This window comes from Molossus molossus, unplaced genomic scaffold (assembly GCF_014108415.1).
Source record: "Molossus molossus isolate mMolMol1 unplaced genomic scaffold, mMolMol1.p scaffold_m16_p_20, whole genome shotgun sequence".
Lineage (NCBI taxonomy): Eukaryota > Metazoa > Chordata > Mammalia > Chiroptera > Molossidae > Molossus > Molossus molossus.
Window position 1 is genome coordinate 32704542 of NW_023425356.1, and position 23745 is coordinate 32728286.

Consider the following 23745-nt stretch of genomic DNA (forward strand, 5'->3'; position numbering starts at 1 on the left):
ACGCTGGCTCGGGGCAGACCTGGCCTTCGACCCCAACTCATGGATCAGCACAGCCTCTCCCCAGATGGAAGGAGCCCGCAGTTCCCCTAGTGAAGGGGACCGTGATGGCGAAAGCTGTGTCCAAACAGCGCCGGCAACTTGGGTGGCCCCAGGCCTGACAGCTGCACAAAGGGGACTGGGGCGATGGGGAATGGAGCTTGTCCAGCCGCTGCTTGTGCTGGGGGCTCCGTGGCTGGCTTGGGGACCTGCCAGGATGGGCAAGGGAAGAGCAGGGAGGGAGGAGAGGCTTATGTCCCAGGGGTCCTGGCTGCAGAGCCGGGAGTGGCATCAGGACTCCGGATGCTGCTGCCTGGGACGGGTTCTGCCCACCTTAGTCGCTCACCCGGGGGGACCTCATCTTCCCCACCTTAGCAAGGGCAGGATAATTCGGTCACACTCACGAAGCAAAGTTGGGTTGGAACTGAAAAGGCTTTCAGAGCCTCCCAGAAGCCCAGAAAAAGGGGCTGCATGAGCCCTCACCAGAAAGCTGGAGGAGAAGGGAAGCTCAAAGTCCAGAAGAGTAGCTGCCATGTGCCAGGCACTTCACATGCATTATCTTTTTGTTCTGTTTTGTTTTGTTAATCCTCCCCGGAGGATATTTTTCCACTGATTTTTTTTTTTTTTTTTTTTTTTAGATATAGTGCAAGGAAGGAGGGGGAGAGAGAGAGAAACATTGATGTGAAAGAGACACATCGACTGCTTGCCTTCCCACCACCCCAACCAAGGCTGGGGATCGAACCTGTAGCCCAGGTATGTTCCCTTGACCGAGAATCGAACCCAAGACCCTTCAGAGCACAGACCAATGCTCTAACTGCTGAGCCAAACTGACCAGGTCTATATGCTTGATCTTATCCAGGTCTGTTTGATGCTCAGCAAGTCCATGAGTAATTGAACTAAATCGAAAAACACCAATTAGTTGTTATTTTGCTCTGGATTCTTCAAAGCAATTTCACACATGTCTGAACATCACATTTAAAGCTCACATTAACCTTACGTGATAGGTGTTATTTTTATCCACATTTCACAGACTAAGACAGGAAGGCTGAGAGAGCAGTGAGGTGAGTTGCCTAAGGTCACACAGGTAACCTGTGGAGGAGTGAGTAGGAACCCAGGCATCCAGCTTGTAGAACAACTACACATGCTGACCTCAGACATTCCTTCTTCCTCCCTGCTAATATTTCACAGAAAAAGGCTGGGGACTTCCACCCATGTCCGCCCTTCCCCTTCCCGCCGAGACAGGTACCTCTGCTCCCCAAGCGTATTCCCAGGCACACAGCTGCAGCCCTGCGCGCCTCGTGCACTCGGGGAGGCCGAGGGGGTGAGTGCAGGGGATTGCCTAAGCCACCATCCCAGGCCCTTCCATATGGCATCCCATCTGGGGATCCCAGGGCAGCCACACTTACTTGGAGACACTTCCTTCTCTCCTGTCGAGTCAGTTTCGGGGGAACAGCCTGCCGGGCAGTCCACAACCCCTGCCTTCCTAAAAGTTGCCAGCAGGACACTGGATGCTGCTGCCAAAACTGAAACTGTGTGCAGTGCTTGGCCCACACCTGGGTTCTTAAAGGGACACCCTCCCATAGGCATGGCGGCCGGCCAGGGGCACGTGACTCTCATAGATCCCTTGCTTTCCTTCCCCTTTGGCTTTCTTGCCTGCTTCCATTTGCTTCCCCTTGACCTTGGGGAGACTGTTGCTTGGGACTCCTCCATCACTGCAGCTACAGGGTTCGAGACAGGGTGTCCACGCACCCTGCCTTCCTGCCGCTTTCCAGCTGCACAGGTAGGCATGTCCCCTCCACATTTTTTTCATCTGGAAAATAGGGATAGTAACATCAAACCTGTAGGTGGAGGAGATAACCGATATCAGATGTAAAATCTCTCAGGGCATGGTAAGAAACTGACATGATGGGATGGGGCACAGGTGGCAGGAGCTGTCCCAGTCACTCGAGAACACTGCCCCCCAGTCCCCAGGACACTTAGCCTGATTGAGCACGTTCGACCCATCTTCTGCAGGGCCCAGCTCCAGTGCTTCCAGGAATTTGGGGGGACTGCGGCTCTTCCCTTTCCACTGCCTGGAGGAATGAAACATGATGGCTGCCTGTGGGCCCCCCGAAAATGGCGAACCTCCATCTTGTCCAGACCTGGGCTCCGAGCCACATCAAAGAAGGCGCTGCTCTGCTGAGCTGGAGTAGAAATTTCTTTCTCTGTCTCAGTGAGTCCCTTGTGGTCTTCTGGTCATGACCTGGTTAGGACTCCCAGGTGTTCCCCAAATGACCTTAGCGGTCCCGGGACACACTCTGAAGCCCACTCCCCAACACACACACATATGTTCCCACCTCACACAGACTCTTGCACCTTCCGACCTGTGCAGGGCTGACCCAGGCTCCCGCCAGCGTCCTGAAGGTCAAACCCCAGAAGGGGAAGGACGAAAGGAGAAATGGCGTCGTGGCAAGAACAAGGCAGTCGGAGCCCTGGTCTTATTTCAGCTCACCGCTCACTCACCAGTGGGTACCCACCCACAATCACAAGTTTGGATGGCAAGTAAGGAAACCGTATTTTCTATTATGGAGCTTAATTTCAGACCCTAAACTCCTAATTTCACTAATGTAAGAAATAAAGGACCTAGTCACTTCCAAGGAAACTCGGTCCAGTTCAATGGTATCTGTCACTTCATTCCCAATTTAAAATGGTCTCATTCTAGATATTCTTTCCTTTTTGTCTCCTTCTCCCTCTGGGATGCATGTTAAGTCTGGGGTCAGCGGGCCCACTGACTACTAGGACGGAAACTAGATGAGGGCAGGGAGAGGAGGAAGGGGAAGGGAGGGAGGAAGCACACCCATGACCCAGTTGCTTCTTGCGGTGTCTCGGGGCCGCAGACCCCCCTCCGGGTGCCCTTACTCTATGATGGTGGGACGTTCCTAGACCATGTCCCAGGAGTGTGCATTCCCAGGAGTCCCCAAAACATGTCAGACATGCACACACGCACAGATGCATGCACACACACACCCCTGAAGCCCACCTGGTCTATGACCCAGCTTAGGGAAAGGGGAAAATGAGAAGTATACCCAGATAGGAACTAGGAAGTCAAAACCCTGCATATTATTTTGGGCTCAGCCACAAGCTGGTGGTGTGATTGGATCCCTCAGCTTCCCCTCTCTCACTGTGATTTCCCCATCTGGGACTCAGTGGCCCTAATAATAACCCCTGCATCGAGTGTCCAACTGCTCAACTCAGTAATAATGATAAGAACAGCAGTCCTTACGTCTTCCCAAACTCACTTTATAGGACTAAACGTTCCCCCTCTCTTTAAAAATAATAATATGAGAAGCATATAATAACAACAACAATAAGAAGAAGAACAGCTTCTCATTAAACGTTCGGGACTCTGGGACTTGGCTTGCGTCAGCATGGGGACCTGCAGAGTGCTGGTCTGGGGTCAATGCTCCTGTGTCCTGGTTCTGGCTCTGCCTGTAATTTGCTGAGTGACCACTGCCAGCTCGCGTCCTCCTTCGGGGCTGTAGCTGTTTCACCTGTTAAGTGGGAGGGAGGGCCAAACGGTGTCCAAGGCTTTGCTAGTCCTAAGAGTTTGTGCTAACCGAGCACCGTGTCCTGGGGCTAATGCGTGACCTCCGTGGCTTAAAACAACCAAAATGTATTCTTTCTCAGCTCTGGAGGCCAAATGCTGGAAATCAAGGTATGAACAGGGCCGCGCTCTCTCTCTGGAGACTCTAAGGAGGATCTGTCCAGGCCTCCCCCCACTTCTGGTGGCTGCTGGCATTCCCTGGTGTTCTTTGGCTTGTAGCTGCACCATCCCAAGCTCTGCCCTCATGCTCAGATTTCCTTCTCTGTGTGTCTGGAATGTTCCTTTGCCTCTTCCTTATAAAGATGGTATTTAGGGTCCACCTGGACAATCCAAAATGACCTTACCTCAAGGTCCTGAACTGAATTGCACCTGCAAAGACCCTTTTCCCAAATAAGTTCACATTTACAGAGTCCAGGTATCATGCAATGGACCTGCTTTTTCGGGGTGACATTTTTTCAGCCTAACATGGCATCTAGCATGGACGTGACCAGGTCAAGGTCCAGGCAGATTTGAGACATGCAGGAGTGTGTCGCCCTGTTCCCCCAGGGCATATGGTCTAGGTGAGGAGTCAGCACCTCACCAGCACCACCACTGCCAAAGAGAAGGCTGGCCAGGTGGCAGCCAGCGTGGAGGGGCAGTGCAGCCTTGTGGAAAGCTCACCGGCTCCGATACAGCACACCCTGGGTTCACATCCAGGTCCTGCCACCTGCTAGCCAGGCGGCCCTTGACAGGTTGTATATAAAATGGGGCTAATTATACTTACCCCATATACACAAATGTTAAGTACAATGTATGCAATGGCTGGCTTCACCTAGGTGCACATCATTCAGCTCCAATAAATGGGCAGCACAGGCTTTCAGAGCAGAGTTATTCCCCACTGATCGATGAGGAATCAAGGGCAGAGACGTGGAATGACTTGCCCAAGTTTGCACAGTGAAGTAATGGCACCGATAGGTTGAGAACCAAGGTCTCCCAGCATTGGGCATTTTCCTCTACTTCCTAAAACCTCTACTCTCCAGATGAATCTTTTGAACTGTGTTTTCATAGGCAGAAAGGACTTCTTTTTGCACCTTTGATTGATCTTGGGAAGGCTGGAGAAGACCAAACACATAGGCCTACATAGGTCCAACCCCTCAGGTTGGCATCATTAGCTGGATGCTCCAAGACCCTGGGCTGATCCAGCTACCAATAGAAGGAGAGACCTAAGCCATACAGTTCTGCCCCAGGTCCCCACTGCGCTGCCAACATTCTTCACTGCAGATGGTTCCTCTGAATGTGGTATTTGAATGAGGTCCGAGAGGACAGATGACACGCTTATCACTGCTGGGTACTGCCAGTGCTCTGCTCCCACGTGCAGATCTTTGGCTGAGTTAATGCTTAACCCCTGTCCGGAGTCAATGTTTAATCCCTGGCCGGCCAGCCCTGAAATCCAGCATTCCTCAGTAAGCCAACACTATGGAGTTATTTTAGTGTCAATTACTGGAAAATAGAATTGTGACAGTGAACCTAGCGAAGCTAAGTAGCAAGCCCCATCATCTTTTTTTCAAAGGATGTTGACTGGGATCATCTATGTTCAAGTAGTCTCACCCTTGCCATTAGCAGATAGTGACCTGGCATTTCCTCACTCGAAGTGCCATCCATTGGCAGGGGTAGAGCATCTACTCTTCCTTTTCCAATGTCAACTTTTGGGCTGGGGGAGGGCATGGGATGTGGACTACTGCCCTCGTTGCTCAGCTGAGCGCCGCTGGCTAGCCTTGTGGTCCCATTGACCCTGTGGTCAATGTTTGGAATCCCACCGAGAGAGTGTGAACCAGAATAGTACAGTTAGTTAGCTGGGCTCGGATAAACTTTCGGGGAGTTCCTGAGTCCAGACTTATGTCCGAAGGCTGGAGCCTTTTGTCAGGTGAGTTTCCCTGTTAGGGAGTAAGGAGGAAGAACATCAATCATAAACACTCCGTATTTCCCTGACTGTTGAGTGACTTCATAGGGGCTCTGTGGGGCCCTTATTGAGGAGCTCGGAGCATGGCAGGTATGATCTGGCAGCACTGTGTCAATGCCAAACAACCTCAGTGAGGGACAGTCAGAGGATGACAAGCTGGTGGTGGGCACATGGGAGTGGGGTAGGGGCTGTGACCAGATTCGCAGTTCTAGTCACTGCACAGTGTTGGAGAGGCCAACATAGAGGTCAAATATACGCATCTGAGCCTCAAATCTTTTTTTCATTAATTTTTTTACATGAGCTCACTGAGTCACCTCCTTCTCCCTGACCACCTGCCTCCCTGTGTCACACCCAGGTGTCCACTTCCTCACCTGTTTTCCTAGCTCTGTAGGCTCCCAGTCAGAGAGTGAAAACTACACTTTTTCTGGGGCTTCAGATGGGAAGGTGTCTTTACACTTGCTCATTTGGCTGCTGGAGGAGTGAAGGCCGAGACCAGCGGGGTCTGGCCCTGCGGAGGCTGTCATTTGTGCCGAGGAAGGAGTGAGGAGCTGAACTTGAGAAAGCCTGGCCGTGGAGAGCTGACCTGGGTCCAGAGGCTCTCTGTTCTCCCCGAGCCAGAGAGGGCTTTCACCCCTCTGGTTCTGAGAGGCAGGAATAGACGAACCGACCCTTTCTGAGGTTACCAAACCACTCTCTGCTTCTCCTACCTCCATACTCTGCCGGGGCGGGGGGGAAGGAGGAAGATTTTTGGAGTAGACATCCAAAGGCGAGTGGAGTGTCAAGTGACAGGGCCCCCAGCCCCTCTCAGAAGCCAGGGGTGTGCTCCTGACGACTTGCTGCTTCCGTGTTCCTGGTTCGAACCTGGCCTCTAGCCCAAGCTTTGCTTGGCAGGCAGACTCAGGAAAACTCCCTGTGAGCCCCTGCAGCCTGTGCCCCTCTGAGCCTCAGCACTCCTGTCTGTACAGCGGTGGAGTCTGCTTCCTTCTGGGGATGCCTGCCGTAATTAACTTTCAGCTGCCTGCACTATGCAGGTGAAGGGAAGAGTTTAGACCCTTGCATTTACCAGCCGGTCTGTCCTCCCCTTCCAGGCTCTGGAGAAACAAGTGCCCTGATGCCCTTTCCTGAACGCTGGTCAGAGGTAAAAGACATCCTCGCCAGACAAATTGCGGGCCACGGAGAAAACGCCTTGTCATGGCGGTCCTGGTCCTCTTCCTCCTCCCTAAGAAAGACATTCAGGGCTGGGGAGCCAGAAACTTGTAACATGAGGGAAAGGAGTGGCCCTTAACTGACCCTCTGTGCCCAGAGCAGAACCGGTAGATCCAGATCCCAGCAGCAGATAACTAAGGGGTGGGGACTCAGCCAGAGGCTGGAAGAGGCAGGACACAGAAGACTCCTGTGGCGACCCAGGAATGAGTGTGCCTCTGTGCGAAATGGGACCAGGAGGCAAATGGCGGCCTAGCTGGCCCTGAGCCTCGTTGCTCATGACTCCTGCACGCCTCTGGAAGTGTGTCATAGGGTCCTCTCCCAGAACTGCCACCTCGCTGCTGCCTAGTTGGGTTTCAGAGAGGGCTTGGGTGACAGCTCACCCTCTTACTGATAGTAAAGGGAACAGGTTGGCCTGGGAGGGCATGCATGTGAGCCGAGCTGGGTCACTTCATGAGAAGTGGAAAGCTTGGTGGCCCTGCACCTTGCAGGCAGGGTCACCGACAGAGTCGGCTTCCTTTTGTGCCGATTCTCCATTGTCTGTTCAATGTCTGGCAAGCTCTTTGTCTTGCATTGTCTGCACCAGTGAACAACGACCACGTAATTCATGTTTACTTGGCCGGAGAACAGGATAGGTCTTTCCGTGCAAATACCTTCCTCTTTGCCTCTGACTGAAGCTGCTGTTAAACGGGTTCTGTATTTCCAGACGTCACTGGCTGCTGGAGGAGAAAAAGAAACCCCCAGAGTCTTAGTGGAGCACAAGGAGACGTTGGCTGGGGGTCAGGTGTTTGCCCTGTGGTACCTGGGAAAGATGGACACTCCCACAGGTAATTAAGCTCTGAGCTCTATTTGTACAAATGCAGTATGGACCTCAGGGCTGGTGACTGAATTTTTAGTTCTCACTTCCAGCTTTTACACTTCACTTAGCCAGGACAGGAACGCGCCAGCTAGGTGACTGAAGGGAAGACGTCACTGGACATGTTTATGAATGTTTCTACACATGAGCCTAAAAGAGGAAAGCAAAGAAGGCTTTGGAACTTTAAACAGGAAAGGGTCTGAGCAGATACCCAGACCATAATCCAAGCATGAAGCAAGGCAGTGTGGCCTATTGATCAAGGATTTTTGCTGTGGGGGTCGATCACTCACTTTGTGTTCAATTCCCAGCTTGTCCTTTCCCGAGGAGTGTAACTACTTATTTTCTCTGGATTCAGTTTTCTCATCTGTAAAATAGAAATGACTATACTTATCTTACAGAAGTGTTGCCTCCAATGCAATAAGGGAATGTGAAAACACCGAGGGCTGAACCTGCTATGTGGAGACAATTTAACAAGTGGTGGTGGCATTGATAATAGAGAGGGAGAACTCAAGAGTTGTGCCCAGACCGAAGAACCTGCTAGATCATAGAGAAGTCAACGCTTCCCTGGATCTGGGATTAGAAATCTCCATGGACATGTTCCGACTCCAGCCTGGTGGTAGATGTTTCCCTGCCCTGTGTCCTGGTGATGTGGGTATCATGCTAGCTGGGTATATACAATGAAAAACAAACCACTGGCAATACCAAGTGGTAGAGTTGGCCAGCTTTGCCTGTTCTGCATCTGGTCCTTAAAGTCAACCCCTCTGAGCGTCGACCCAAGAGGTCACTAGTTTGATTCCCAGTCAGGGCACATGCCCAAGTTGTGGGCCCAATCCTCAGTGGGGGCATGCAGGAGGTGGCCAACTGATGTTCTCTCTCATTGATGTTTTTATCTCTGTCTCCCTCTCCCTTCCTCTCTCTCTAAACTTAATAAAGAAGAAATATTTTAAGTCAACTACTCTTGCCTCACTCCAAGCATCAAATAGTCCATAAAAAAGGAGCTATAAACACTTGGAACTGCCTCACTTCCTTCCTGGGAAAGATTTCACTCAGCTCTTATCTCTGCCCAGTTCCAAACTCGGCCCTGAGACTCTGATCTTGGCTCTGTTCTGGCCCTTTGAACTTGTACTGGCTTCTCCCTCTAGTGGACCTCAATGTTCCCTATAACACTCTAACTTGGCAGCCTTTTCTACTTCTGGAAGCTGCCTCGGACTTAAACCACTTGGCCAACACCCTTGTTGGGCTGTTCTCCTTCCCCATAAGATGGGTGTTCAGGCAGAACGTGCTCACTGCTTAGTCCTAGACAGAAGTATTACGGGAGTTCAGAGCAAGGGGAAGTCCCTATGGAGCATTTAAGGAAGAGTGAGATCTGATCCTTGACATCAAAGTGAACAGGAGAGACTTTGGTTATATGGCCTAGTGCAGGGATTGACAAATGATGGCCCTAGAGCCAGCTCTAGCCTGCTACCTGTTTCTGTAAATGAAGTGGTGTCGGAAGACAAAGTCAGCCACGTATGTGTTGTCTCCGGCCACTTCTTGTGCTACAACAGCAGACGTTTAACTGCCTATAACGTCTAAAATATTTACTAGTTGGCCTTTGTTAAAAAACAAAATTCAACTGAGTAAACTTTAAAGATCTTCCTGGCTTTTTTCAGGGATTCATGAGTTGGGCAGCATCCTACCCAACGAATAGAAAGGCGCTGCAGAAAACTGTACAAAAAGGACAGACGTTCATAGGCAGAAGGGAGAGGGACAGGTACGTCATACCAGCAAAAAGTGAATTGACTGCGGTAAGACTATTTTCCTTCAGGGGACGGCAGGCAGAGAACCTCACTACTGCTGACAGAGTGATTTCTGATTGACTGGTTTAAGCTTCTATTTCTGGGAGAGGCTGGAACTATAATTAAGTCTCTTTTTGGTGCTGTGGGGCTTAGCATAAGTGACTCCATTTTAGGCCTGTTGTTTTGTTTTTAACACACTTTCCTTTTGAGAATGTTGGTAGAAACTTTATTTATAATAACCAGAAACTGGAAACAATACAAATGTCCATCAATAGGTGAATGGATATTACGATGGGGGTATGTGTATACAATGAAATATTCCTCAGCAATAAAAAGGAATGAACTATTGGTGCACACAACAACATGGATGAACCTCAAAAACGTTTTGAGTCAAAGAAGTTGGACACACACAAATACATGCTACATGAAGTTCGAGACAGGTATAATAATAGAAATCTGGTCAACAGGAGGAGGGAGAAGGGGGCTTGCTAGTCGCTGTTGACCAGCACGGATACTGGGGATGAGGAAAGTGTTCTATCCCCTTTTATTATTTATTTATTTATTTATTTATTTATTTATTTATTTATTTATATTGAATGCATTGGGGGTGACATTTGTTAATAAAATTATGTAGGTTTCATGTGCACTTCTGTAATACATCATCTGTATATTGCATTGTGTGTTCACCATTTCAAGTCAAGTGTCTTTCCATCACCATTTCTTCCTCCTTTACCGTTTTCTACCTAACCCCAAGCCCCCTTTTCCTCTGGTGATCATCATACTGTTTTCTCTGTCTGTGAGTTTTTGTGTAATTTTTTTTCTTAATCCTTTCACCTTTTTCACTCAGCTCTCCACCCCCTCTCTGACAGCTGTGCAAAAAAGTTTTGTGGATCCCTGCTTCAGTGCATTAAGCTTCACCCAAAACGGGATGATCTGAGAAACTCAGTCCTGTAAGATTGCTTCACCAAAATGCAATAGTCCAAAGTGCTGGGAAATAGACACAATGTTCCCATCTTCTGCAGCTATCCACAATGCATTTTAGTGTAATGAAAGCTCTAAAAAATCCTATGCAAAAGAACCTGTTCATTGTTTAACCCTCATTTGCCAAAATTCTTTGATCTACCAAACCTACTTGTCCTCAGAACACCTCTTAACAATCCTGAGAAGTTAGCGTTCTGTGGACTCCTGATAAACACTAATTAGGTAAAATGATTTTATATAGCCTGGTTCTCAGCTCATACCTGCCTCTAATGAGCTGAATGACCTTGGCTGAATTATAAAACTCTCAAGGCCTGCTTCCTCATTGGTTGAGAGGGATAATGTTGGCAGTTGTATATCTCTTACAGTTTTTTAAAGCAGTTCACTGAGATAGTGTGCATTAAAATGGCCCGGAGCAAGACAACTTAGTGTAATTTTTTTTTTATTATCATTAGTTTTGCTTTGATATATTGTTAATAATGGTGATGGTGGAGAAGGCGTTAGATCAAGGTCCCAAGTTTCCTTTTCTAGTCCTCACCCTGCTATTCCTAACTGGGTAACTGAGTGACTTTAAACAAGTTACTTCCCCACAGGGCCTCAGTTAGCTTCCACTAGGCCGAGGGTTTTAGAGAGGTTAATCTCTAAGGATGTATTAGCTCTGAAATTCGATGATTCCCTTTGGATAGAAGCATACAACTTTCCTACTTATCCAAAATAATGGGTCTTTCTTCCACACACCAGGAAAAAAGCATCTCCTCTATCCTCTTGGGACAGTGTCTGGGTTCAGACTCAGCTATGAGGAGGTATTGGATAAAGGGTTTGGGGAGCTACTGACAGCTTAGGAGGCAGGGCTGAGGCTTCTGGGAATGTCTACTCGGTAGTTCTCGACTTGATATCACAGCCTTTCTTTCCTTTCTCTCCCATTACTCAGAGGCGTCTCTGCCCACACATGAAGTTCAGGCAGCTGGTTAACAGGTCTGGCAAAATAAAACAGCTGAGGTAACTCCTGAAAAGACAGTGGGGCCAATGATGGAGCCAAGTCCCCCGGTAGGCATACGATGACATGGTTATAAAGCAGAATTCACATAAAATTCCATTTGGCCACCTCCCCTCTTATCCTCCTACCAACTATTTTTTAGCTCCATCAGCATCCTTGCTATCAAGGGGTGAGAAGAGTTGAACAAGAGAAGCTTTGTGAAGAAGGTGAGAGTCTACTGAAAAATACCCTCCTTCTCCATGAATTTAGGAAAATCCCAGAAAATCTTGACTGGGTCAAAAGGTCTACAGCATGATGAGTATAGGCCCAAATGGAGAGGGATAATTTGGGGATTGGATGCCCTTTTGGTCTCTGTGTGAAAACCACCAGGAGACTCCCAAATGAAGGAACAGACAGAGCATCGGTGTAAGCAGGGTCCCCAGAGGCCACTGAGTCAAAGGCCTTTCAGTCAGCCATTCAGCCACAGATATTTATGGGGGACCCTACTGAACTGGAAGTTTTCTGGTGAGATAAAACACAATTACTTCCCAAAAAGAACTTAGAGTGCTTGAGAATTTAAGACTAGCACACCTGTATATAATTCAATATGTACAGAGGGATGAACACTAACAGATGTCAGAAAAAAGGGCAACCTGGCATAGGCTACAAGTGATGGTTGGAAATGTGTGTCCCCTACACTGACTGGAAGCCTCTTACATTTTCAAACCTCCACGAATGGACATTTCACACTTTTCCTAGATGACCTCTACCAGCGTTGAATAAACCCTTTCTTGAAGCCTTCCTTGAGTCATACTGTCATCTTTGACTATGGCCAATTCTTGACCTTTGTAGGTCCAAGGGTGGTCAGCCTTTGCTTCCTCATTAGCTTCCTTCTGTACAGGTGAAGTGTCATGGTATTTGGTCCTGGTTCTCCTTCCATGGTGACCAAACAGCTTTCCTTCCATTCCTTAGGGTCCAGGGTCCCTCTCTGGGACAGTCATGGCAGCATGGGCAGGGGGAGAGTCATCCTGGAGGGTCTTCCTTTCCACAAGGGGCAGTTGGTCTGGCTGGAGCTTCAAGAAATGTGTCATCTGAATCAAAGTGACTCTTGCTGCCTTTTTTATCTCCTGAGCTGCACAGACAGAGGATGCTGTGAGGGCACTGGGCATTGAATTGGATTCCTCAAGAACCACCCCCACCCACAAGCCTTCAATCCTGACATAGAATTGCAACTGAGCCCTTAGCTTTACATGGACTAGGTCTGAGAATCTTAACTTCCCCTGCTCGCTCCCAGAAAATCTCGCCCTTTCTTCGCCAGATTTAAACACCATGGAGTTCAAAATCACGTGAGGAGTATTTAAACCTGGGCCCATTGCTGTAAGAGACTTTCAGCTGAGCCATGCAGAGGGGGCAACTATAGTTTGGTTCCACACCTGGGCCCTGCACTCCTGCTGTCTGCTGCTGGGGTTGCTCATGTACCTCATACGCCTGTGGTTAGCATAGGACTTGCTATCCTCAGAAGAGCTTCTCCTTCAGCTCTGGGACGCCACTGAGACTACTTCAAAGATGACTTTCACATTTGATAAAGGAACCAAGGCCAAGAATGACTAAGGCTCTACCTAGAATTGAGCACTTCCACATCTAGAAGTCTGGGCACCAACTCTGACCCCACCCAGCCCTGAGGGTGTCAGATAGGAACATGCCCTCATACCTCCAGGTTTGGGGCCACTTAAATTGAACTCACAAGTCCTCTTTCTTCGGAGTTTCCTTTGCAATAGAACAAGAGTCACGAGTGTAAGCGGGAACAGTGTCGTGGAGAGAGGAGTCAGGATCAGAGAGATGTTTTCCTCTTTTGGAGAAGCACTGAAGAGCAAGCAGCAGGGGTGGGGAGGGGAAGAGCCCCAGAGTGGGGAGGTTGGAGCTGAATAAGAGGTTGTAGACTACTTGACCCTCATCCCTCATTTTTCAGGTGAGAAGCGGACACCAAGATGAGTTGGCTGCCCTCATTCCCATGGTGGGTTAGTAGCAGAAAGGGGACTAGAAGCCCTGTCTCCAGGTCCCCGAGCCCTGACTTCTTTTCCTGACGCCCCTACCTGTGTGTGGGCCCCTCTACTGAGCTCTAGTGGGAAAGAGGATTGGCTGAGTCAGGGATCCACCCTTGGCTTTGGTTCGGCCACAATCTTTGGTTCGGCTTCAGTGAGTCACCTCTCCTCTCTGGAGCTTTTGTTCCTCATCTTTTAAAAAAAGTCCCAAAAGTTCCATTGTTTAGCTTTTTGCTTGAAAGCCACATGAAAACACTCACAATCTTCTAGCATGGACCTTGAATGAGGGAAGGTGGCGTGTCCCTTGCCCTTTATTGTCTTGTGGTTACAAAGGGAGAGAAGTGAGTAGATGGGGAAGGGCACAGAGGTCAGCTCATTGAGGGGTGTACCTGGGGAAAGGGCACATGTGGAGCCCCAACCAACAGGAGGCCCTGGGGGTTTACCTCTTCATGGAGGGCCCTTTGCCTGGGGGCCTTAGGAGTCTTGCTACTGAGTCCTGGCTTGGTGTTGTTTGGGGACCACTTTCTCCAGCAGGGATGTCTAGTTCTCCTTCAGTATTTCCTTCAGCAGATGACCTCTCTGTGCTGGTGGGCCCCAAGGTCCACACAGCTGCAGCTCGAGTAGTTCCTTCAATGGAGCCCAGGGCTTGTGGCTTAGAAATCGACCTTGCTTCTTGGCGGCTTTCCCACACCCCTTTTTCTGAGGCCAGGGTTGATGGCCTAATGGTCCCTGTGATAGTCCAGTCTGCATCCAGGGGTGTTCTGACCCTCTCTGCTTCCTCTCTTGGCCTAGCGGCCTCAGTGGTTGCCTCTCTCCCTTCCTTGCTGGCTCTGGCTCTGTTTGTTCTTGAGCTTCCGGTACCCCACAGCCAAGCACGTTCTGTTGTATCGGACACGCCTGTGATTGTTGGAGCCGGACTCTCTGAAATCAGGATGGTTGCCCAGATGGGACTGTCTACGTGGCTAATGGTCCTGGCAGCTACTCCCCCAGGGGTTCCTGGAGTTTGCATTCCCTTAGTGGAAGCTGTTCTTCTGCTGGTTCCGGGAATCAGAACAACTCTGTCCCATCCTGTCCCCTGTCTTTCTGTAGTCTGTGTGGCTCCTGGGGTCCATCTGTTGGCCGCTGGAGAGATGGTTCCAAAGGATCCCCTGACAACCTCACCAGCAGCTGACGTGGCTCTGGGGCTGGTGCTGGCGCTGGGGCTGAGGCTGGCGCTGGGGCTGGCGCTGGGGCTGGTGCTGGGGCTGGGAGGACCTGTGTGAAGAGCAGAGGGAAACATGAGAAGGCTATCCTGTGGCCTGTAGGGTTTCGCAAAGGGCTCCAGGCAGAAAGTGTTTGCTACATGGAATGCAATCTCACTCAGGGACATAGTCTTTGGCCAACACGTTGGATAAAATAAAAATTTGGGAAAACCAGATGTATTCTCTAGTGTGTTGCAAATATTGACATTTTATGCTCCTGTCCCCCTTTTTCTGCCTAGGCATTCTCTAGCCAAGCTGTCCAAGGGTCCGCGTGATGCTCCCTTTCCCAGAGGCCCACAGCCCAGCATGTGCTGTCGTCAAACAAGACTAGAAGTCAGTCACAGTACAGTGCCAGTCTCAGCAGGTGGTTAGATAGCAAGTGGCATCTAATCAAACAAGTCCACTCTCAGTGCACGCCTGCCCCCTGACATGCCACCGCTCCTGTGGACTGGCCTGGCACAGCCTTCCTCAGTCTCTGGGTACTGGCTCTGGATCTGTTCTCCAGAACCTGCTGCACAAGGCATGGGCCTGGTGGCTGTCAGGGGTCTGCTGAGGGCTCAGTCTCAGGCAGCGCCCCGGCCTGAGTCTTCTGTCCTGCCCATCTTCCCTGCTCTGCTTGTCTGAACAGACACCATGGCCCTAAGCAGCCACATTGTCTAATTCCCTACTGTTTTGGAGCTCTCTCTAAATGTATAGACCACACATTTGGGGACAAATGGGTGTGATAGCTGACGTGCATTTATTTGGGAAGTTTTCCCTGGCATCTGCCTTCCTTCTGAAGGTAGTTTCCTTAGAAATGAAAGCTCTCTTCTTAAAGTCCTTGTCCTGCCCCAACTTTTCCTCATCACAGCCCTCATGGCTAATGCCATCTGGGACCTGTTTGTCCTCCGACACCCCTCATTTCCTGGCATTCACGTCAATGACCTTGACCCACTGGCTACCAGCTCCTACCTGCAGAGACAGCCAGGTTCATGCTGGAGTATAGCACTTCGTTTCTGTTTCCGATGCCACAGCGGTAGGACCCCGCATCATCCGAGGACAGCTGGGACAGCTTCACCACAAACAAGCCACTGTGCGGGAAGTCTGCGATCGCCACGCGGCCACGGTAGCGGAGGTGAGTGTAGTGGTTGGTGGACACAATGGTGTGGCAGAGCCACATCAGGGGGCTTAGGCGGCACCAGTACTTCCTCTGGTGCCTGTTGATGGACGAGGGGTTGTAATGGCACTGGATGGTGACAGTGCCCCCAGCCTTCCCAGACACCAGCCTCGGGCCCTTCAACGCATTAGCAGCTGCAAGCAGAGAAAGAAAAGTCTAAGGAGAGGAAGTGTTGCTTGGCCGGTGTGGCTCGGTGGATTGGGCATTGTCCCCTGGACTGAGAGGTCTCGGTTTGATTCCCGGTCAGGACACATGCCTGGGCTGTGGCCTCAAACCCCAGGAGGGGGTGTGTAGGAGGTAGCCGATTGCTGTTTCTCTCTCATATCAATGTTTCTATCTCTCTATATAAAAATCAATATAAACATATTTTTAAAAAATAAAAAAAAAAGAGGCAGTGTTGCGTATAATCACTTTGTGGGGTGTTAACAAGCTCCATGCTCTGTCAGAATTAGGGGGCAGGTGAGAAAATGCCTCCTTCAAAGTGAGAAGAATCAATAGAGAAATGTTGCGACTTAGCCCCTGGGTGAAGAGTAGGCTCAAGATATGGAATGAGGCTCATCCAAGGCCCCCTCTGAGAGAAGGGCACGTAAGGGTCATCTGAGCCACGATTACGCTAACACTTCATGTGCCCGGTGTTTGCACACGTCCGTCCGGGCCTGGTTCCTTCCCCTGTGCCCCAATGCAGATGTTTTAAAAGCTGCCATCTGAGCATGCATAGGAGGGCTGAGGCAACATCTGGAAGAGGGCTATGGTTTATGTGCATGGAATGTAAAAGGGAGATGTTAGACAGTAAGAACAGATCAGTGTGCTTTATGCCGAAAGGGTGGGGGAGGGGGGGCTGGAAAACAAGAATCCTGATCTCTTTGGTGGGTATATCCCCAGATCAGTGGTTATAAAAATGTTCACACTGGCCACCGTTTTGTAGAAATGGATGCGACCAAGTGCCACCGTCCCAGTCCAGATGAACAGTATTGTGACAACATCGGATTTGGCAATAGGTGTAAACCACAGCTGAACCACAATCTGCGGCCTGTTTCCTGAATGACTTAAATATGATAGTGCAAGCAGAAACAAAGCGTGTTCTGTCTCTCACCGCTTCTTCACACTCTGTGGACTGCTCTGCTCCTTGATAAAATCTCAGGCATACTTTCCTGCACAGTAGCTTTCATTACCTCATCGCGATAAGAAAAAATCTAGTCTAGACTGGTTGCATATATAAACTTATATAGCCAGTCCAGCCCAATAACTGTTTGCATCTCCAATCTCTTAGCTGATTGAAGCTTCTTTCCTTTCTCCCAGTTAGGTTTGGAGGCCTGCCTGGAGGTAGGGGACATTTTGGGGCCTCTGGCTTTGCTTTACCCCTTCCTCTAAGCCAAACTGCTGTTTTAGGCCCCTCTGGGATTGGATGTGGAGGAGAGAGAGAAGCGGTGGGAGGGACAGTGGTCATCTGCCCTTGGTACCCTCTGGGCATGGCAGATGGCCAGGGCTTCTTCATTCTCTGTCGCCTCTGAGATCTTTCCAGGGCTCTGGCTGCAGTTCCCTCCTGTAAGAACGGCCTCTCTTCCTGCTGGCTTCATGACTCCACCAAGCGTATGACTTCTGGCCATCTGTGCATTCTGTGGTCACAGTCCCCTCTGGGTGACCCTGTTGGTGGAGGCCCCAAGCCAGGTCATTTCTGTAGGGCCCACCTTTGATCACAGGAAGCCCACCTTTGTCCTGCTGTCAGAAGAAGCCTGGACCCACGGCCAGCTTGTGGAGTGGCTTTCTAGCATTTCCCTCTTCCTTTGCGGGCGTGGCTCCCACAGTGAGCTCTTCTACCCCCACGTGGCTGCACGCTGGGCTACTGTGGGAGCAGCCAGCTTTGCGGGCTCTCTCCGTAGTCCTGCACAGGGTTCGACATCCATCAGCTTATTCTATGCCTTTAGCGCTTCTGAACCCAAGTAAGTTCAGTTTAATATCCCGTTGCCTAGAGCGGCAATATAATTTGCAGGGCCCATTGCAAACTAAAAATGCAAGACCCCTTGTTCAGAAATGACGGGGCCCCGTGTGACTGCACAGGGCACGTGCCCACGAGGCTGGCCCTGTCTGCTGCATATGTCCTGAGGTCTAATTATAGGAAGAGTCAAGGCCATAAATACTATGAATGTATTGATACTTAGTGTAGGTTTAACTAAATGACACGCCATCACCTATCAACTATGCCACTATTAATAAAATTAAACTGAAATTCATCATTAAAAGGCAAGAATGTTCACAATTACGAACAAGGACAACAGTAGTGGCGCTCTGATAGCATGCTCCGACCCCAGATGTCAGGAATTCTCATGACTGACACGTGGCTTGTGCACGAGGAGCTCTGCCCCATTAATCAGCAGGACGAGGGCGGTCCAACTGCCCAGTAGAAGGCTGATTAAGTCTCCTTAATCAACCCGGCCATGCACCTTTTTTCTTTAGTTAATACCAACTTTTACTGACCCTTAGCTCCTTTCGTGGATTACTTGCAGTAGCTCTTGGTTATATATGATAGAGGTGTTTGGAGCTTTTTATCAGTCATCTGTGGGAAGTAAAGGAAGGGCTAGTGTTTTAGGCTGAATGAGGTGCCCACTTGGGGTCCCTGATGCAAGTTCCCTGCCCTTCGGTGGAACAGGCGCCCTGCTCCCCTTTGCCCACCGTTTCCCAGCAGCTGTCCATTGCTGTGGCTTCTGCCCGGGAGGGCAAGTGAGGCCTGCACTTGGAGGGAGGCCATGGACTGAGCCTGACTTGGCCTGAGAAGATGCCAGAGGTCTGAGGGGTTACACTTGCCATGGATCTCTCCTCCTACACACAAAGGGGTGAGAAAGTGTGAGGTGGGACCAGAGGCGGGACCTGGAGAGAAGAGAGCCAGCTCCCCGCCATCTGAGAGGGGCCTTCTGTGTGGAGGGGCCAAGGCAGAACCTGGGCACAGGGAGGAATGGGCCATCAGCGGGCCAGGGAAGGGTCCATGGAGGCACGTACAGGAGGAAGGGTCAGCCTTTGCCCCTGCCAGGCCCTTCACTAGAGCTGCCTGCCTTCTGCTTCTCTTCCCTCCTGCCGCTGCGAGCCGGCTGGGGTCCAGGTGCCAGCTGCCGAGGTGGGGAGCGGGGGGAGGGGAAGAGAGAGAGTGTCTCTTCCTGCCTTCCTGACTGCAACAAGCCTTGGACGCCGGAGGGGGCATATCTCTGGATGAAGATGAAAGTGCTGACCAAAATATTTAGCTGGACACTTACATTTATTACTTTTAGCATGTTTGAACTTAAGACTATTCTCTGTCAGCAGACAAATCATGGGCTGCCTGAGTTTTCATTTGGGGGCATGGGGAGTCTGTTTCTACCGGAAAATGTTAAAGGGGACAGTGAGGGATTAAAATAAAGAGTCGGTGTGATTTATCAGAGAATTCTTGCTGAAATACTAGCTACCCTTGATTCATTAAAACTCTGATTTGTTTATAAGCCAAAAACAGTTGTTAATCTTTTTTTGGTATTAGCATAGCATTTTCATTCATTCATTCAACAATTATTTGCTAAGTATGTACTTGGGACTAGGTTCTAGGTACCAGACTCTCTAGGCACATACTGTATTCCTCAATGGCTCCCATTACCACCCAAATAAAATCCAGACGCCACAGCACGACAATAGCACATTTATCATCTGAGCCGGACATATACCTGGCCAGCCTCCCCTCATCACCCTGCCAGGACCTCTAGGGCAGGGACCCTGTGTTTCATCCTTCTGGCCCTAGTGCCTGGCACATGGCAGGCTCTCCATAAATGCCTATTGAGTAAATAAATATATGCATAGATACTATTTTTTTTTGTCCATCTAGTTGCTTTGTAGACTCTGCACTCTTCTAGAGTAGGACAAGTCTTTATGTCTCTTGTACCTGGCCTGGCACCTGAGTGATTTCAGAGTAGCCATGGAGCAGTGCTAGTCATTTCTGCACACCCTGGACAGCCATTAACTTGGATGGAGGAGAGCAGGGAATGGGGAACATCAGAACAGTGAACATTCTGGAAATCAGGTCAGGCATGTACATTCCCCTGTGAGCGCCCAGCTTCCTCACTTCCCCGGGGCCCAGATCTGACCACTGCCTGGACCCTCTGCATGGCCTTGGATCCCAGGAGAGAAGGTCATGGCTGTGCCCGAACTCCTGAGGGAGCCCTGAATGTACTGAGGTGCCAGGGGTCTGGTTTCGCAGGCTCTGCTTCTGGGCTGTTTGGGGCTCACCTTGCAGCAGGCACAGTGCCAGGATGACGTGCATTTTCCATCCTGCCCTCCGGTTGGCGACCTGCAAAAAAACACTGACAATGAAGAGGCCGGAGAGGAAAGCAAGCGAGGAGCTGAGTGAGCAGCGCCGGGGCCTGGGGTGAGCACCTTCTCACTTTGGGGTCTGCTCAGTGCTGGGCTGGACTGGACATCTCTAGGAGCAAGACGGGAACTGCCCTCTCTGAGCGACACAGGACGCCATCTTCACACTGACGTGCGTTTGGCCTGGCTCACTGCCACCAAAGCCAACACTTCCCCTCCCTGGGTGGCTTCTGTGTTCAGAAGAGGTGACATGCCCGCTGTAGGAGTCTACCCACTGCACCCGCTTGCCTGGGGGAGCCCGAGTTTTATCGTGAGGTGGGAAGACTGCATGCTGGAAGCTTGAGCCTGAGCTGGCACTGTGGGCCTTCCAGAGGTCACTGGGGTCAGGACTGGTCTCCTCTCCAGGAGCTGTTACTCCACACAGTGAAATCCAGGTGGAAGCGAGGGCGGCGTGCCCGGCGCAGAGCAGCTCGCTCCCCTCCTCCTCTCCCGTGTCTGTAGGAGAGCAGACCCCTTCCGGGGAAGTCTGGCCCCTGGTGGTGTGCCCCTGGTCAGTAATGAGGAGTTCAAAAGGAGCTCTCAGCCCAAGCGGTCGTCTGCACAGGGTCCTGTTCTGTTTCTTCCCCACGCCTTCCTGAAAGCCCTCCCTGTCCCCCGTTCCCACCTGTCTCCCCCTGCTCCGGTGTCTCCCACTGGCCTGGGGGCTCCTGGCAGACAGGACCGTGTGTCTCATCTGTGCACCTCCAGGCTCAGAAGCAGGATCCCGCACAGTGTGGGCGGCCCGTGTGCGGCTCTTGAGAACCAGACCCGGCCACCCTTAACAGACACCGCACAGGTCACGTCAATGGCCTCTTGCTGCCCGCTCACTCGAAAGACAGAGCGTGTACAGTATGCTTCTTTTGTGTTCTCCGTAGGGTTTTCACGGATGCTTTTTGATTGATAAAAAAAAACTGTTCTTTGACTCTATCCACTGCCTGCAATTGCTGGGACCTACAGATAGAAAAATAAAGCAAAGTTTCCTAGCTAGTGTGGCTCACGCAGTTGGTTGGAGTGTCGTTCTGTATACCAAAAGGTTGCGGGTTCGATTCCTAGTTAGGGCACGTGCCTGGGTTTCGGGTTCAATCCCTGGCCAGATCACACATTTCCCTTCCCCTCTCTTTGGAATAATGAGCATACCCTTGGGTGAGGATTGAAATTTTAAAAAGGCAAACTAAAGAGCTATTGTTTGCTCCTTCCTTCCCTGACACACACCACACTCATGTTAAGGACAGGGGCTGCAGGTCAGCGGGCGGGCGGTGGGCCACCTGAGCCACACAAGGGCACTGGCCGGTCAGAGGAGAAAAGGGAAGGAAGGGGGGGGCAAGAAGAAAGTCAGAGAAAGTAAGAGCAAGGGAAGAGAAAAAGAAGGGCAGGGGTTTAAAGACAACAGAAGGAAAGAGAGGAGAGAACAAGAGAAAAGTAGAAGCCATGGGTTTGCCCTTTGGCTGTATATTGTCACTGCGGCTTGGCTCTGTCCCTATCTCCACCAACGCCCTTGCCTGCTCTGTCCAGGTAGAGCCCTGGGAGGGGTCAGATTTGGAGAAGTCCAGGGCTCCTCAGGCCCCCGTGCCCCTCCTCGGCAGTTCCCATCTTGGGCACTGCCTTGGCAGCCTTAGGCCTCCCCGCCTCCCCGGGCTTCTGGCTTCCTGCCCTCACCTGGAGGCTCCCAGGTGTGCCTGCATCTAATCCACTGTTTGATTAATATTCACCGAGTTCAGGCTAATTGTGAGGCTGGTGCCCAGACCCCTGGGCTGGTTTTTCTAGAGCTCAGTGCTGACGCAGCAGGCTTGGGGCCAAGTTCCTCCACGCGGTGGGGCAGCCCTCGCTCTGCCTCCGAGGGGCAATGAGGAAGCAGAGTGTGAGATAAAATGCCTCCAGGCAGTTATCAGCCTTGATTGGAGGCTGCAGGATAACATGCAACACAATGTCCCCAAGTCTTGACGCCCCCCAATGACCTTCAGAGGACCTTTCTGCAGGAGGCAGGGAGCCCTAGCTCAGCAGTGAATAGTGGATAGCATTTTAAAGGGGAGGGCCACATTCAGGACCCCTCTTGTCTTGCTGGGAAGAGCACACGCCTCCACTTCTGCACAGGCTGGGCTACGATCCTCCAAATCCTACTGCCCTCCTGAGCCCCACTTCTCTCCTCCTACCCCTAGAGCAGCAAATAGGAAGGAGGGGCCAGTGAGGTGCAGATGGAAGTGAACAGAACCAGGAGGCTCCCGCTGGCCTGTGGTTGACGGAATGACCTCGAGCATTGCGTTGTTCCTCTCCACTGCAATGGAAGAGGTTTGGCTGCAGGATCTCCTGTTTCCTTCGCTGTCCAGCGTCTGTTGGTTCTAAATTATGCAGGGACCTCTAGGGAATCATGCACTCTGGTGGGAGGAAGAGTAGGAGTGAGCAGAAGAGGAGAAAGGGAGATGCTGGGCCTTGAACTTCAGCCTCTTTCCTGGCCTCCTGGAGGTAGCCCAGCTGCTCTGGGAAAAACACTTGAATGCATGATTGACAGCTGCTGCTGCACCTCCGCACCCACATTCCACATTCAGAGAGGAGACCCCAATCTCACCTTTTGTTCTCCTGGCTTAGCAGGGGCTTCTCCATCCATCTCGGTCTAGAAGTAAAGTCCACGTGGACTTGCCTCTTTCTCTCTTTGAGATGCTGGTGGTTGGATGCCTTCTAGTTTCTTCTCTTTAATCCTGCGCACTGAGGAGGCAGCAGGGCTGTGTTGGGAAGCAGCTGGAGTCAGACTGGAAGATGGAGGGGCAAGCGGAGCTCTGCCACACACCTGCCCACAGCGGGCATCCAGCGGGCACTCCGTCCTGGTCCCCTGGTTGTTCTCACTGCTATTGATTCCTGCAGAACGTTCCCTGGAGTGGGGACAGTAGTTTCAGAGAAAACACACGGATCTAAGTCCTTCCATCTCTCATGACCCCCCCAGTCCAGGGTCCCAGACTTTTCAGGGTGCTCCAGCTTAGCCAGCCCACTCAGGTCTCTCCCACACAAGTGATGCAACAACCCGGGCAGGAGAGAAATTTCAGGAGAGGAATTCCCCTGCTGACCAGCGGGCAGCTGGTGCCTTCTAGCTGACCTGGCCCCTTCGACTCCCGTGGAGAGGCAGTTGGGGTCACTGACCGCACTGGGCTGCTCCCCTGGTACTTTCGAACCCATGCCCTAGACAAAGCCTCTTGCAGCAATGAGATAATCTCCATGGGAAGAGAACGCAGAGTGACACACTTAAAAAATCCCCTGATATTTCCCTTTGGAAATATTTCATGGGTGAGTTTTTTCCTTGTAAAAGATGTGATCTGCCTACCTCTGCTGGTTTTAAACTGACATTCAAGTGGCTGGCACGGCCCAAGCACCCAACAACTATGGGGTCCCAGGGAATGGAGGTGCTCAGACTATAGTGAAGGACTCTCACCAGGACCCCGACAGACCATTAGAAAGGACCCTTCTTCCCGAAGAAAAAGAAATGCCGTCGGCACGTGGTTGCACGATCTGAATAACCACAGGGCAGCAGGTGTTCTCTACGCATTTCTCCTTCCAGGTTGGAAGACAGGTTGGGGTGGGACTTGAGTCACCGAAAGCAAAAAGCGAG

At 50.9% G+C, this 23745-nt stretch overlaps 1 protein-coding gene across 1 annotated transcript; it reads right to left on the reverse strand.

Annotated features, from left to right (window-relative positions):
• Positions 1–8827: 8827 nt before the first annotated feature.
• FCAMR (Fc fragment of IgA and IgM receptor) lies at positions 8828–22893 on the reverse strand. The gene is made up of 5 exons (XM_036273295.1): positions 22714–22893; positions 20031–20091; positions 15584–15922; positions 14553–14645; positions 8828–8913 (listed from the first exon to the last, which is right to left on the reverse strand). Exons 1-5 carry the CDS (start codon positions 22750–22752, stop codon positions 8828–8830), a joined length of 618 nt encoding a protein of 205 aa, XP_036129188.1. The 5' UTR covers positions 22753–22893.
• Positions 22894–23745: the final 852 nt, after the last annotated feature.

Bases quoted from the DNA above. Each gene is read 5' to 3' on its own strand.
- FCAMR (XM_036273295.1), bottom strand. From the start codon at position 22,752: ATGGATGGAGAAGCCCCTGCTAAGCCAGGAGAACAAAAG. The intron at 20,092-22,713 runs GTGAGATTGGGG...GTTTTTTTGCAG, and splicing joins CTAAGCCAGGAGAACAAAAG to GTCGCCAACCGGAGGGCAGG. The intron at 14,646-15,583 runs GTAGGAGCTGGT...CTCTTCACACAG, and splicing joins GAACCTGGCTGTCTCTGCAG to GTCCTCCCAGCCCCAGCACC.